General features: G+C 46.1%; 1 protein-coding gene across 8 annotated transcripts in view; it reads left to right on the top strand.

Moving 5' to 3' along the window:
- Nucleotides 1-15519, top strand: part of PDE1C (phosphodiesterase 1C) — a 336024-nt gene that overhangs the window by 162430 nt on the left and 158075 nt on the right. For 2 of the 8 annotated variants that reach the window (XR_014517665.1, XM_083468112.1), the window contains exon 1: nt 572-1286. The exons of 5 other annotated variants lie outside the window; for them this stretch is intronic. Coding sequence is in view for 1 of the 3 variants with exons in the window: in XM_083468112.1 (XP_083324238.1) it covers nt 1186-1286 (101 nt within the window). In the remaining 2 variants the exon portion in view is untranslated. Of the gene's footprint in view, nt 1-571; nt 1287-15519 lie in introns of those variants that run through there. One more of the 8 variants, XR_014517666.1, reaches the window with a different exon arrangement.

The raw sequence follows: 15519 nt of genomic DNA, 5'->3' as shown, positions 1-15519 counted from the left end.
CAGAAAGTCACTTGCTTCATTCGATGGAAGCCTTGACTCCAAAGCAATGTCTTTGTAGCTAAACTGATCGGTCCGTGGCTACTTTCAGCGACGGGAGATGAAGCAAGTTTTCTCACTGGTCAGCTGTTCCCACCTTTTGCCAATACTTGTTTAGGAATGGTTCATTTGTTGGTAATTAGCTGTCCGTTTCGCAGTTACTTGGTCACTAGTTGATTTTACCCCTTTCTCTAAAAGGATGCTTCTAGATCTAAAACAGTTTTACACAGTGGCGCCGTCTCTTATTGCTCGCTCGCTTAGGCAGGCTGCCTGTACTCAAGCAGATTCTCATGGAGGTGCATTAATGCAATTGCTCGACTCTGTTCCACTTTAATTGAAGCAGGCCTTTCCCCCACCCCCTTTGGATTATCCTCTCCCTCTGTACTACTCTAGTTTGGTGTGCTTTTGTGTATGAAGAGGGAAAGAATGAGAGAAAGGGAAAGAGAGAGAGAGAGAAAGAGACACAGACGTTGGTCAGGCTTCTGCTGACAGATGACTTTTCCTCAGTTGCCGGTTTCCTTGCCTGTCAGTAAAGTGGCTGGTAAGTGGAAGAACCCGAGAAGGGGAGGGCATTTGTGGGTGGGTGTGAGAGAGAAGGAGAGAGAGAGAAATTCGGCACTGCAAGGAATGAGGGCTGCCTTTCATAGCACAGAGGGGAGACGCAGAGTGAGTCCAGCGAATGGCAAGGCGGATAACTGGGAGCTGTACATCTGCCAGTACTATAAGGCCTCCCATTCAGACAGCTTAATTGTCCGCAAGGCTTCCCCCACCCCCTCCCTCGCCCCTGATAAAGATCCTTCAGCTGGTATTACTGATTGTATCCTTGGCTTATTGTGTAAAAATAAAAAATAAAAATCTGTGGGTTGCCTTCAATCTGGAGATCAGCCTCTGATCCCTTCCATCACTCTGAGGAACATGGCATGCCACCGCAGCTGCCCCCCAGAGCACACCTGAAATTTTTTGCTCCTAGTGTGGAAGCCAGGGGTGTGCGTGGCAAAGGGGGGAGCATTTGGAGGCAGGGGGAAAATATGGTTGCTGCTCCTGGTCAGTGTTAACCAAAAAAAAAGAAAAAGGAAATTGGAGCGTGTGCATGTTTCGGGGGACGCATCTATTCTCTCTGAGCTTTGACCAAAGTGAAAACGTAGAGCTATGGAGTCTCCAACGAAGGAAATTGAAGAATTTGAGAGCAACTCTTTGAAATACCTGCAACCGGAACAAATAGAGAAGATATGGCTTCGCCTCAGAGGACTGTAAGTAACACTTTATCTTTTGTCTTTCCCTACTCTCTCTCTCTAGTTTTTATGGCAATGATTTAGACATCTGTTCCTTTCCACATACTTTTTAGTCCTGTCCAAGGACAAACCACACCTGCTTACTGCATATCCACCAACTTCCAGCCACTTACAGGGGTAAAAGAAACCCACGGTCTTTTCTCTGAATAATGCTGAAATTGCATGTTACAGTGAAGAAATGCCATTTATGTCAGCACAAATGCAACGATGTTTTCATATGCAAGTGGGCATTAAAAAAAACAACAGCCACACCTCTGTCATATTAAACCTAAGCCTATACCCAGTTCTGTTTACCTCTGTGTGTGTTTGTGTGTTCCTCCCTCCCTCCCCCAAAAGCAGCTTGAACAAATGGAACTTGGAAAACACAGTTGAAATTCACTTTTTAACGGCAGGAAACTCATGTCTATTTTTGTTAAATGCTTGTGATTCAGCATGTGTTTATTTACATGAACTTTTGGAATGGGCATGATTTTTGCCGTATTGGAGGTACAGCTAGTCCTAGCAGCATGACAGAGGAAAGGTGAGGTATGCAAATAAAAGTGATATTCAATCGTTCTGGGAGGTTAGACATGCATATATATGTATGTATCTGGGTCTCTTGTTTCTAAGTGTGTGTGTGTGTGTGTGTGTGTGTGTGTGTGGCAATGAAATTATTATTAGAAACTTTAATTCTGCAGCCCTAGACACACTTAGCTGTAAGTCGCACTGAACTCAGTAGGGGTTACTTCTGAGTAGGCATGCATGGGATTGTGCTGTAAATCTGTTTAATGGCAACAGAGTATTTGCTTTATTCCTTTTCTGATCAAGCCTACATAGAGTGTTAGCATGTTAAGCTGCATCTGTCCAGATGTTCGGAACAGAATATTTTCTCTCTCATCATCTTAACAAAGCGGACTGTGATTTCACTAGGGAGAGATGCTGGGCATGAGGGGAATATATTGGGAAAAGTAATCTCAGCCCCCCCTCCCCACTCCACCCAAGAATCCCAGCTTAAAAAATTTGAAGCTTTCTTTCTGCAAGTTGTTGGCTTGTTATCGTTTTCTTTAACCTGGTGATATCACGTTTTATAAGAAATTATTCTGAACGTGTTGTCCTTGCCTTGGACCAGAAATGAATATATATCACTGTGAGGATCTGTTCCAGGAAGTCTGTTTTGTGAAGAAATGCAGTCAAGCCCGATGACAGCTGTTGTGTAGCAGTTCCAAACAGACTAGCTCTACAAAAACAACAACCCCAAACCTTTATTTTTCAATCTCTCTGCTAGTTATATATACATCTGTGATTGTCTAAAGCATTCTGTGCAAGAGTTAGACTAACCCTCATGGTCAGATATGATGAAGTGTCTTGGTCAATAGCATAATTTCACGACAAGCCACTCTGTAATAATCACTGGTGTAATTCTGCCCATACTTAGGGAGCAAAGCAAATTCAAAAAGACCTTGTATTCAATTCAATGGCATCATCTTGCAAAGTGATGCTGTAGCCAGAACCCTGCTGGGGTGTGTGTGTGTCTATGTAGTATGTGTCACAATAGTGCTGTCCTTCTTTAGATAGTGTCACGATGCTTGCCCAAGTGCAAATGACAGCACACTTAAAAAGTACCTGCCCCCCTTTGACTTCTCAAAACCGCCCAAAAAGTACAATTTCCTTCTTTCTTTCAAAACTAGTGTGACTGAAATGTGTTTCTTCTTCTTCTTTTTTAATTGTGCTTTTTGGTGGTGGCTTGGATATGGGACTTTACACTTTGCAAGCATAGTCTGCTGGCTGAACTTCAGGCAATAGGCATGTCACATTTTATTTTATTTTCCTTTCCAATTCCCCCATATGTAATTTGAAGGCAGAGGCTTTCAATCTCTTAAAAGCAAATGGATACACTTACAAAAAAACTGGTCCCTCAAAAGATCAAGCAGGATTTTCCAGAAGGGCGCATAGTTCCGTGCAAATAAATGTCTTCATCCACCGGCAGGGTGGTAATAATTTCATCATCAGATTGTACCTCTGCATTGCAATTGCACAGGAAGTGAAACAGAACATTACTGTATACCAAGACACCAACGTCAAGGGATATTAGCTTAGTAGTAGTAGTAGTAGTAGTATTTTCTTACTGTGATCTTAGTAAAAACTTAGTGCACAAACCAAACCGAGTCTAAACACGGTTATTTCAAGCCTGCCTCTAATATGACCTTAACTCCATTTTGCCATGAACTGGTGTAAAATACTTGCATGTATAGCCTAAGAACCGAGTACTGTGGTGTCAAGATTTGAGGATGGCCTGGAGAAGACAACGAAGAGTTGCATATTTTGGGGGTTGGGGTTGGGTATTGCCAAGAAGACATTGGCTAGGATCCAAAGGCCCATGCGCAGAGTTCCAAACACAGTGTCCCTCTTTTATGGCACCGTTTCCCAAGGCAGCCCATCACCTACCCTATAAAGTTGCTCTTGAAGGTCAGGGATTCTCCAGAGTAGAATTCAGTGCACAATTGCAAAGAAAAACTGGCAGCTTCTCCTTTGCACCTGTGGTTTCTCCTGTCCCTGGGACTATTTGGCCAGGAGGCCAGCACTTATGGGTCCCTCTGCCCTTTTCAACCCTGCTATGGGAGCCACATGGATCCATCCTATAGTCTGGCTCCAGCCGTATGGAAGGGGACATCTGTATGTGTCTTTCCCACAGTATTGGCAACCTGCCTACAGGGAGGGTAATAATTCTAGGGGAAAGACAAGGGGATGGGCTGTGTCATTCCAGGCTAGAGCCATGCCATGGAATGACCTTATGGAACATAAGGACATAAGTCCTGCTGGATTACAGCAATGTTCAGTGCAACATATGGCTACGATGCAGTGTCCAGCCAGATGCCTATGGGAAACACACAAGCAGGATATGACCCCGTAGTGGCTCTTGTGGTGAGGCTGTAACACGTAAAAGAGACATGCGCTAAGTGCTTTTGGAGGATTGATTCTAATAGATTTTCCCTCAACAGGGAAATGCACACGGTTGGATTGCGGGCGGGAAAATCCATTTAGATTTTGCAAGAAGGACATGCTAGCTCCCTGCCTGTCCCTGCTTACATTTTCTTCTTGGAAAATCATGCTCTTTTCATCCCTTGCGTTTCACATTCATATTGCTGCACGTGTGAACCTCTGCATAGAAAAAGGTTTTGTCAGACGGGCTCTTAGTGAAGAGATCAGGCCTTATGGAGGCATTTTGCTGCCTTACCAAGATCTCGCCGGAACCCTGAAGCCGCTTCCGCCGCTTCCGCTCGCTTCTCTGGCAGTGGCGCTGAGCTCCCTCAGATGTGCCCCAAGGATTCTGCCGCCCAAGGCGGCTGCCTCAATCTACCTCGTGGATGGGCAAACAGTGGACGTGAGCCTTCTCTCTCTAAAAGGACGAGTGGAAGGAAGAGAGGGCCGGGTGCCCATAAAGGTAAAGGTAAAAGGACCCCTGGCCATTAGGTCCAGTCGTGGCTGACTCTGGGGTTGCGGCGCTCATCTCGCTTCATTGGCTGAGGGAGCCGGCATACAGCTTCCGGGTCATGTGGCCAACGTGACTAAGCCGCTTCTGGCGAACCAGAGCAGCGCACGGAAACACTGTTTACCTTCCCGCCGGAGTGGTACCTATTTATCTACTTGCACTTTGACGTGCTTTCGAACTGCTAGGTGGGCAGGAGCTGGGACCGAGCAACGGGAGCTCACCCCGGCGTGGGGATTCGAACCTCTGACCTTCTGATCGGCAAGCCCTAGGCTCTGTGGTTTAACCCACAGCGCCGTTGTATAAAAGAAGAGTGTTCAACAGGCACAGCTTATCTGGACCAAGGATATGCCAAGCCACACGTGAAAATTCCCTCTGCCACATAACCCTTAGTGGTGTAGAAGCCCTTCCCGCTACTGTACTGGATCATGGGACTAACCAGTCAATCAATGTGCAGCAACAGTGGTGGCGACCCCTGGCTGCTTCTGTGAGCTGGTCAAAAGAAGGGGTTGCTGCTGCCATGTGGCTACTGCCCCCCCAAATCACATTGAACCCCAAAACAGGGCCTGCCCATGTATATGAGGCCAGTGGGGGCATGGAGCAAGGGAGAGGCAAAAGGATGAACACACTGACTCCATCCTCTACTGCAATGTGCAGCCTCTGGACCCTGTCTCGGAAGAGTACAGCTGCTGTTTTATCAGATGGGAGCTTGTCAGAATGTACATGCAACAAGGAAGATAAGGAGGGTTCCTTTCCACAAGCAGTCAGTACACAGTAGTGAGTTATTGCTTGGTCAGTGGTTGACTGCAATCAGTTTCTGATCACAGAAATAAACACAGATTCTTCAACCCCAATCCATCTCCCGGACATTGAACAATCGCATTCTTCTGCCAAAACTCTATCATCATTAGTGGTGCCATATGTGGAGAGCAGGAAGCAAAAAAAAGCACCAAGGCCAGACGTGCCTGGAGGACAAGGAGCAAATTGAGCCAGGCATTCGCTGATGACTCAAGCCGCGAGCCATTTCAGTGAACGAGCAAGCGCAGCTCCTCTATTTATGCCACCCGTGCTCAGAGACGGGCAGGTGTGCAAGAGGCAGTGTTTGCTGGTTTTCAAAATGTGTAGATCGCCTTCCTCTCAAGGTACTCAAGGCGGTGTGTGAGTGTGTGTAGTTCCGTGTGATGCAATTTATGGGAAAGGCTGGGCAAGAGAATACATGGCGAGAACATAGAAAGCTGCCTTATAACAGTTCAGATCCATTAGCCCATCTCGACACAATGACTGGTTTTGGTCCTTCAAGGTTTCAGCAGAAGCGTTTCCCAATCCTAGTTGGAAATGCCAGGGACAGGCTTTCCCAGCCAGCTAAATGGGTCTTTACCACAGGTGCCCACTTGTTAAGGTTTTATTTTAAATGTATTCGTTGTATTTGTGTTTTTAATTATGTAAATCACGGTGGTTTAAAATGTGATTAAACGTAATAATAGAATCTGGGGCCCTTCAAGCGGACCATAAACTCTGTGGGAAATAGCACACATAGGACATTAAAGAAACATTCTGAAATAATGCTGCTGTTTCCATTCTTAATCCCCCTCCCAGTATTCAGGCTATTGATAGTAGAAGAGCATAGGCTTAATTTTTGCAAGTGAGATACAGTAAACATAGAGTAATGATCTCTGGAGGTTTGCGTGTGTCTGCATGATAATCAGCATAATATTAACACGGTAACTAACTGTTCCTTCCTGGAAATTAACATAAGGTTATGAAATTTCAGCAATTCTGGAACAGAAGTGCCTTGTGAGAATTATACCATCCCTCTTGTGTTGCAAATCATCTGGGCATCTCATAGATCTTTACATAGTGGTGATGTGTGAACATTTTACCACTTCGCTATATGGATATTCAGTGGATTGATTTTTCGCAACTCAGAAAGATACATCATGGCACTCTTGGGTACAACAAAATAGTTTTAAAAGCCCCCAGGTCCCGGATCCTAAACAGTTGCATCAGCATGTTGGCTCACAGCGCCAGTGTTACATCATGGTTTAATACTGGTAAATCACTTAGTTTTCCCATTAGGATCTTCAAGATGAGAGTTTTTCTCTTTTTAGTGAAGAGTGCCACATGTCACTAGAAATAACCCCCCCCCCCACTTCCTTAGCTGAAGGGACTGATTTTTATAAGTCAACTGTCCCTGGACTGGTCCCCATGTCTCATAAAGCACTATCCTTATTTTGCCTTTGTGGGATCTGTTGGAGAGAACTTTTAAAATTAGTTTCTTTATATAGGATTTATACCTCATCTTTTTCATACCCAGTGCCTGAGCCTGCTCACACCGTTCAAGTAACAAAATACGAGAAAAATGAAAAAGAAGAGCAGGAAGAAAGAAAAACATGGCATCCAGATGAAAGCTAAAAACAGAGAACTTACTATAAAGTAACAGGGCAGAAATCTGACAATTCCGCCTTCTCAAGGCCTGCTGAAAACAAAAACATCTTGGACTACAAAAGACCATCAGCCTGGGGGCCATAGCTGTCAACTTTTCCCTTTTCTTGTGAGGAATCCTATTCAGAATAAGGGAATTTCCCTTAAAAAAGGGAACAGTTGACAGCTGTGCTGGGGGCTAGCTGGGTGTCCAAGGGAAGGGAATTCTAGAACCTATGAGGGTCAAACTACATATTACACTTAATACTTAGCATGCAGGTATGTTTCTTGGAAGAGGGAGGCAGGTGAACACAGCTCCAAGACTCGGCCCGCCAGAGCAGGAGTGAGGACCTTGTCTTCTAGCCTGCCAGGGAAACGGATAAACTCTCCTTCGTCTGGCAGTGAACGAGGGGATAATTCCACTTTCAAGTTTGTGGCAGCTAGCATAAAGGAGGCCAGAAAATGAGGGAAATAATCAAAAAGATGCTGAATACTTTTTTCTTTCCATTGATAGGGTTCCGACTTTACATTAACAGTTTAAAATGGTAACACTTCTGTGCGTTTCTAATTAAAAGCTAAAGATTGCCTTTCAGCTGGCAGAAGACCTTTTGTGAAAGCTCGATGTATTTTGCACGTTGAACCTATTGCAGGAGAAGTAAGCACTGGAGCTTAGTCCCAGGAAACTTTATAGGCACGCTGATACTAATAAATTGGGTTTTTAACTACATGCTTCTGCTACTTGTGTGTGTGATAATATTTCACAACAGCTGCGTGCATTTTTTTGGACTCTCCTGGAGGTCATGGCTAAGAGGGCTGTCATGAGGAGCTCTTGCTTTTAAAAATCTAACACTACGTTGCTGCTTGTTTTGCTTTTAACAACCACAGCAGCCCTGTAGGGCAGCCTTGTGTCCTATTTTACAGAGGGCAGTCCTCCATTTGAAGGGCACCTGTTCACAGTCTTCTCCACTATGTGGAGCTTATTTCTATTAAAATGCGAGCAATTATTTCTAAGTGGGCATCTAGACGTACAAATGAGTGTGTGCATTCTTGAATACAAGTATAACTAGCTGCCCTGCCGTCATGGGTGGTGGTTAGTGATGACTGTCAAGGGGAGAAGGACTTTTGGCAGCAACTGGGACATTTTTTACAAAGCCTCACAGCCAGGCAGGGTTGTGTGTTCATGTCTCATAGCTGGGGAAGAAAGTAATAATCCTCCTGCCTATCCACTGCAATGAAAACTCCCCAACTAATTAATTAAAGACAATGGATATAGCTGTATGCTATACATTAAGTGCTATGCATTAAGGGGATGCGGGTGGCGCTGTGGGTTAAACCACAGAGCCTAGGACTTGCCGATCAGAAGGTCGGCGGTTCGAATACCCGCAATGGGGTGAGCTCCCGTTGCTCGGTCCCTGCTCCTGCCAACCTAGCAGTTCAAAAGCACGTCAAAGTGCAAGTAGATAAATAGGTACCACTCCGGTGGGAAGGTAAATGGTGTTTCTGTGCACTGCTCTGGTTCACCAGAAGCGGCTTAGTCATGCTGGCCACATGACCCGGAAGCTGTACACTGGCTCCCTCGGCCAATAAAGCAAGATGAGCGCCGCAACCCCAGAGTCAGCCATGACTGGACCTAATGGTCAGGGGTCCCTTTACCTTTACGCATTAAGTGCAATGTGTAGTTTGACCCCAAATGTCCACTCCCTGCCCTGGGCCTCAAAAACTTAAATCCCTGAGTGGAAAATGGGCTGCACCTTGATTCTACTGCACATTCCAAGTTGCTTAGTGACACTGCCAAGTGAGGATATCTGTGGGGTCTTGCTGTGCCTCCACTTTTTCCAGCAAGGAAAATAAATGCCCCCCTCCTCAGAATGGAAATATAAATAACTTCATGATGTTTCCGCTTCAGCATGGGATGTTACCTGTCTGATATAGATTCGTCAAATTGTAGGGTTAGAAGCAACCCAGAGGATCATTCTAGTCCAATCCCCTTCAATGTTGGAATATTCAGCTGTCCCATCTGGGGATCGAACCTGCAACCTTGGCATTATCAGCACCAAGCTTTAACCACCTGAGCTACCTAGTCAACCATCTTGTGAACGAACCCTCAGTAAATTCACATGTGGAAACAACCTATGCTTTATGGGAACTTTATGTTGACTGTTCTCTACATGACTTCCCTTCCTTTGACAGCAGGTGACTATGGATGGAGCTATAGTTTCTGAACGAGCAAATAAGCTCACATAATCCCTCCTCTATCTCTATTAGTTGATCTATGATGGTTCATTTACACTTGCCACTTGATGTTGCAGTCATTAAGCCATTACTGGGCATGGGCGGATCACTCCTGCGGAGATACTCTGTGGGCTGGACCAGTACAGTGCAACGCCGGAAATCTTGTCTGCGCATGTTTGCAGCATTGAAAATTGTTTCTGCACATGCCCAGACACTGAAAATTGCACCAGTGCAGAAGCGATTTTCAGCATCTGGGCATGCGCATAAGTGAATTCTGCTGCCACAGACATGCGCAGATACGATTTCTGGCGTCTAGGCATGCGCAGAAGTGATTTCTGGAGCCATGGAAGAGAGTCTCCGTGCTGTGCTGTGCTGGTTTAGCGCAGTGCATGGTGACTTGTCGAGCGGGCGACTCGGTCCGGGGGTGGCTCATGGGCCGGTTAAGCAGCCTCCATGGGCCGCTTCCGGCCCATGGGCCTTAGGTTCCCGACTCCTGCATTAATGTCTCTCTGCGTGCGAAGCAGGACACACAATATGCTCTGTTAGCCTCTGTTTTCCAACCTGAGGCTCAGTAGACTGATTTTCTGATTTGTCGGTTTATATTGACAGTAGTACATATACCGTAATTAATTAAGGATAGTTATCCAGAAATGAATTCATGTGGCTCTGACTTCTGATAGTAATTTTTTTTAAAATACATCTACCATGCACAGTTCAGCATCTACATGACACCTTTTGATGTGCAAAACACTTACTTTTTTTTTACAGTGGGCCTCTATGTTCAGTTACTATTTATGTTCAACTTGGCATGTACAGCATATAAATTATGGGGAAAGGTTCTTTATGTCCTTTTCCTGGTAGCTGGATATAAAACTGCCCAGCTGCTCCTTTTATGTCTGCTTTGGGCAAACTCTATTTATTTCCAAAGAGAATTCTCTCATGAGGACTGACAAACTTACAAGGCTGTAAAAACTGTGTTCCGTAGACCACGCTGAGTGTATGTTCACAGTTCCTTACCGCTGCTCTTGACTGAGATGAGGCCTGAAAACTGTCCATTTCCTAAAGTGGAGAAAGGCTTACGGTTCACACCTTTCATACTTGGGATTTTCAAATCCTCTTTCACAAATACTGCTTAATAGGTTCCCAGGCCAGCAGCAGAAAATGTGCTCTACCACACCAATGCAACCATCACTTTAGGATGGAATTAACCACAGTGCTAAGTAAGAGACGGGGGTGCTGGGCTGTAGCCAAGCAGGGACCTCTGATGTTTTGCAGCTTTCTCGGCACAGAATATGCCCCCCCCATGCGCTGAACTACTTTAAAACTGCTTTCACTTCTGAAAATAGTGGCTACGTACCCCTCGGAGGATGAGAAGCAGAATGCCAACAGCCCAGACAGCAGGAGAAGTGAAATGCAGAAAACCCTAAGGGCAGGATGTGGTTTACAGAGGTGGAGTTAATGGGGACAAGCAAGTTTTATTGGATCTTCCATTGGTAAAACCTCTTTGGTGTTTCACAACTTTCTGACTAGTTGCAAGACCTTAGTCAGACCTAGCAGAGTAAACGCAGAATCCACGGAAGCAATTGGCGATTTCGCTGCAGACAGGATAGACGAAGCAGGAACCAGGAACTTGTAGTTAGGTGTTTATTATATAAAGTGGACTATTTACAGGAACACAACACGGATCTTTTGCTAGCTCTCTCTGACACGACTCACAACTCCTACACTGACACAGAACTCTGAACTCACGAACACTGAACCACTGAACTCTGAACTAACACATTCCAGTTAGTAGGCCATTAATTATCACTCCCTTGAGAGAGCTTGACGAATCAGGGAGCGGTCTCCATGTCTCTGTTATCACCAGGCAGACTTACTCCTTCAGATTGCCTTCTGGCTGTCTGCCAAACCTTAATTGACTCTGTGTGAGTAGCTGCACGTACACAGTTTCCCAACAGCACAAACCATCATTGCCATAGGAACACAACAGGGATTTTGAGGGCAGAGGACACCTCAACATGCAGGGCAGGGTATATGATGGCTTTAATGTCAAAGATTCCAGGTGCGTTCGGGCATTCAAATAAAGACAGGGAACAAACTGTGTGGGTCACAATTGCTAACCACCCGGAAATACTGCTCCGTTTAGCTCAATATTATACACGCGACTGGTGTCTTTCCAGGGTTTGAGGCAGGAGTCTTCCCCAGCGATACCTGACGTCAGCAGGGATTGGACCTGGGGCCTTTTGCATGCAATCATGCACCCCATCGCCGAGTCTGGACTCAAACTCCCAGCAGCCCCTGCCAGCATGGCCAATAGTGAGGGATAGTGGGAGCAAGAGTTCTGCAACATCTGAAGGGCCAAAGTTAATGTTGGCATGCATGACGGCTCGGAGTGCAGAAGGTGGGGCCAACCTGTCTGGGGTTAGCGCACATGCCCCCATGTAGTCTGTGGCCTCTGGCATTTGGCTGAATGTCCCAGCTCCTGCCAACGTACCAGTTCGAAAGCACGTCAAAGTGCAAGTAGATAAATAGGTACCATTCCGGCGGGAAGGTAAACAGCGTTTCCGTGCGCTGCTCTGGTTCGCCAGAAGCGGCTTAGTCATGCTGGCCACATGACCCGGAAGCTGTATGCCGGCTCCCTTGGCCAATAAAGCGAGATGAGCGCCGCAACCCCAAAGTCGGCCATGACTGAATGTCTGAAAACAGCTTCAGCCATTATTTTGTTCTGGCACCAGAGATTCATACTTCTGATGGAAGGAGAAGGTGGCAATGCCCAGCTTCCTTGTGTGCCACTGGGAACAGAGAGGCCAGAGCAAAGGTTGAATGGCCCATCCAGCGGAGCCAACCAGAACACCATCAGACTAGCCTCTCCCCAGCCTTTGTGATCTAATAATAATCTCCAACAGGAGATTATCAGACCCTTCAAAAAGTTGTTTTGCCGATTGCATTTCCTACCAATTTCTGTTCTATCATTACGCATGACTCCCTTTCCACCAAACCTCTGAGCTGTGGGTAAAGGTAAAGGTAAAGGGACCCCTGACCATTAGGTTCAGTTGCGGCTGATTCTGGGGTTGCGGCGCTCATCTCGCTTTATTGGCTGAGGGAGCCGGCGTACAGCTTCAGGGTCATGTGGCCAGCATGACTAAGCCACTTCTGGCGAACCAGAGCAGCGCACGGAAACGCCGTTTACCTTTCCGCTGGAGCCATACCTATTTATCTACTTGCACTTTGACATGCTCTTGAACTGCTAGGTTGCCAGGAGCAGGGACCGAGCAACAGGAGCTCACCCCGTCGCGGGGATTCGAACCGCCAACCTTCTGATTGGCAAGTCCTAGGCTCTGTGGTTTAACCCACAGCGCCACCCGTGTCCCGAGCTGCAGGTAGTGAATGGTAATAATAATATAATAATAATTTATTATTTATACCCCGCCCATTTGGCTGGGTTTCCCCAGTCACTCTGGGTAGCTCCCAGCAGAATAATAATAATAATAATAATAATAATAATAATAATAATAATGTGATAAAACATCAAACATAAAAACTTCCCTAAACAAGGCTGCTTTCAGATGTCTTCTAAAAGTGAGATAGTTGTTTATTTCCTTGACATCTGATGGGAGGGTGTTCCGCAGGGCGGGTGCCACTACCAAGAAGGTCCTCTGCCTGGTTCACTGTAACCTCACTTCTCGCAGGGAGGGAACCGCCAGAAGGCCCTTGGAGTTGAACCTCAGTGAACGATGGGCATGGAGACGCTCCTTCAGGTATACTGGACCGAGGCTGGTGGGGGGTAGCTGCAGTGGCGTAGCGTGGGGGGTGCAGGGGGGCCGGCCGCACCGGGCGCAACATCTGGGGGTTAGGGGGCGCAAATCCACGGGTTAGGGGGCGCAAATTACTTGCCTTGCCCCGGGTGCTGACAACCCATGCTACGCCACTGGGTAGCTGTCCCGTAACAAAGCCAAAGGGTTAGGATTTTGAATATTTCTGTGGTGCTCTTGCTTGTGAGTTGTTACGGGATTTCACTTTTGGCAAGATGCTTATGTAAACAGCAGGAGTGAAGGCTGGAGCAGAACAAGCTGATCCCACACAAATGACCTCCGGGTTAACAATCTCACCCCAGCATAGCTTAGTTTTGTCATTTGGGTCATCCACCCAATCAAGAGGGGATTTTTTCCCCCTCTAATGCCAATGTGTGGCAGAAAAGCAGTAGAATGGTTGTTTTGTGTGGGCTCAAAATAGTAAGTGATCCATGGGCGTAGCTGGGGGGGGCAGCTCCCCCCCCTAAATCAAGTAAGGGCAGGGCTTGGAGGACACGGTGCTTGCAAGCACTGCTCACCAGCTGATAGACAATGTCTGCAAAGCCCTTTTCAAAGTGCTTTGAGTGGAGCTTGTGAAGAGGACGGGGGCTTCTGGAGCTCTGAGAACCAGCTGATTGCCGTATCTTCTTCAGAAGCCCCATTCAAAACACTACACAAAATAATAATAATAATAATAATAATAATAATAATAATAATAATAATTTATGACTTATATCATCCCACCCATCTGGCCGGGCCTCCCCAGTACTCTGGGTGGCTCCCAATGGAATATTAAGAACATCAAACAACTTCCCTAAACAGGACTGGCTTCAGATGTCTTCTAAAAGTCAGATAGTTGCTTATTTCCTTGACATCTGATGGGAGGGCGTTCCACAGGGAGGGCGCCGCTACCGAGAAGGCCCTCTGCCTAGTTCCCTGTAACCTCACTTCTCGCAGTGAGGGAACCGCCAGATGGTCCTCAGAGCTGAACAATGGTGCTTTGAGAGGCCTCCTGAAGACCCTTGCAGGCAGCAAGGTCATGTGGCAAGCATTATGACGTGAGATGATTGACAGGTCCCAGCTGTCCAATTTGGACCACAAGAGGTAAAGGAGATGAAAACCTGCCTAGAAAGGTTTCTCGCCCCTGATTTAGATGTATTTTAACCTGGTTTCCTGCCTGTATGAATGAAGTTTTCCAGAACCTTCTCAGGGGTGGTTTCACATTTATTGAATCCCTTCTCTCAGGAAAAACAACTGATCCCCTCCTTGCTGCCTTTAGTAGAACCTTTCTTTTTCTGACTGCTTGTTGACTGAGGGGTCAATTTGGACTGTTACTGTTTCTTGGTGGTCATCTCTTTAGCCCATTGGCTAGCTGGAACAGACAGCATATTTGTATTGCTTTCTCCTAATATTATTGTGTTATTTATTATTTTCATATTGCACATGCTTTAAACTGTTTTGATTAGCTTCTGTATGCTGCCTTGGAAAAACACAGTCTTTTGAAAGGCAGCGAACAATTTTATTAAAGGTATAAATGCATGTGTAAGTATTGCACACAAATTACTTTTCTGGCAGATTTTTTTTATTTTGCCAATTTAGTCAAGCTAAAATGGGTGTAAGAATGATTTTGCCCGCTGCCTTTCTGCTGCCATCCTCTCCATTCTAGATAATACAGCATTTAAAAAGCATAGCTAGTCCCCCCCCTCCACCTCGCAGCATTGCAGAGGAGGAGGAAAGAAACCGGTTTTAATCTTCTTGCCTGCCTGTGGGATTAGAGTGCTAAATTGCTCGATTCATAATGGCTCTTACTCCATCCCTAGCATACTCTCAATGCAGCTGAAAAGGAAATGACAAATGGGGTCTCTTGACGGAAACATCCGACCACCTTTCTTTCCTAGCCCATATTCTCCCTTGAACCGCTATGTGGCCTCTTGCTTTTTCACACAGCGGATGAGCACAAATAATATATGCCACAAAGCGTGTTCTCCTTCATGGAGAGCACGTGTTGCGGTGGGGTCTGCTGAGCCACCCCTCTGTTACCAGTCAGGGTCTCTAAAGATGGCCTGGGGCAGTGATTGGTTCACTGGGTTGCTGGGGTAAAAGTTATGTTGCAATTTTGGTGGGAGGGGTAAAATGTTTAAGTACAGTGGTGCCCCGCAAGACGAATGCCTCGCAAGACGGAAAACTCGCTAGACGAAAGAGTTTTCCGTTTTGGAGGTGCTTCGCAAAACGAATTTCCTATGGGCTTGCTTCGCAAGACGACAATGCCTTGCGAGTTCCT

The sequence above is a fragment of the Podarcis liolepis genome (assembly GCF_965112155.1).
Source record: "Podarcis liolepis genome assembly, chromosome: 12".
NCBI classification, from domain to species: Eukaryota; Metazoa; Chordata; class Lepidosauria; order Squamata; family Lacertidae; genus Podarcis; species Podarcis liolepis.
Note: the sequence above shows the minus strand (reverse complement) of the source record. Positions and strands in the feature narration are given on the sequence as shown.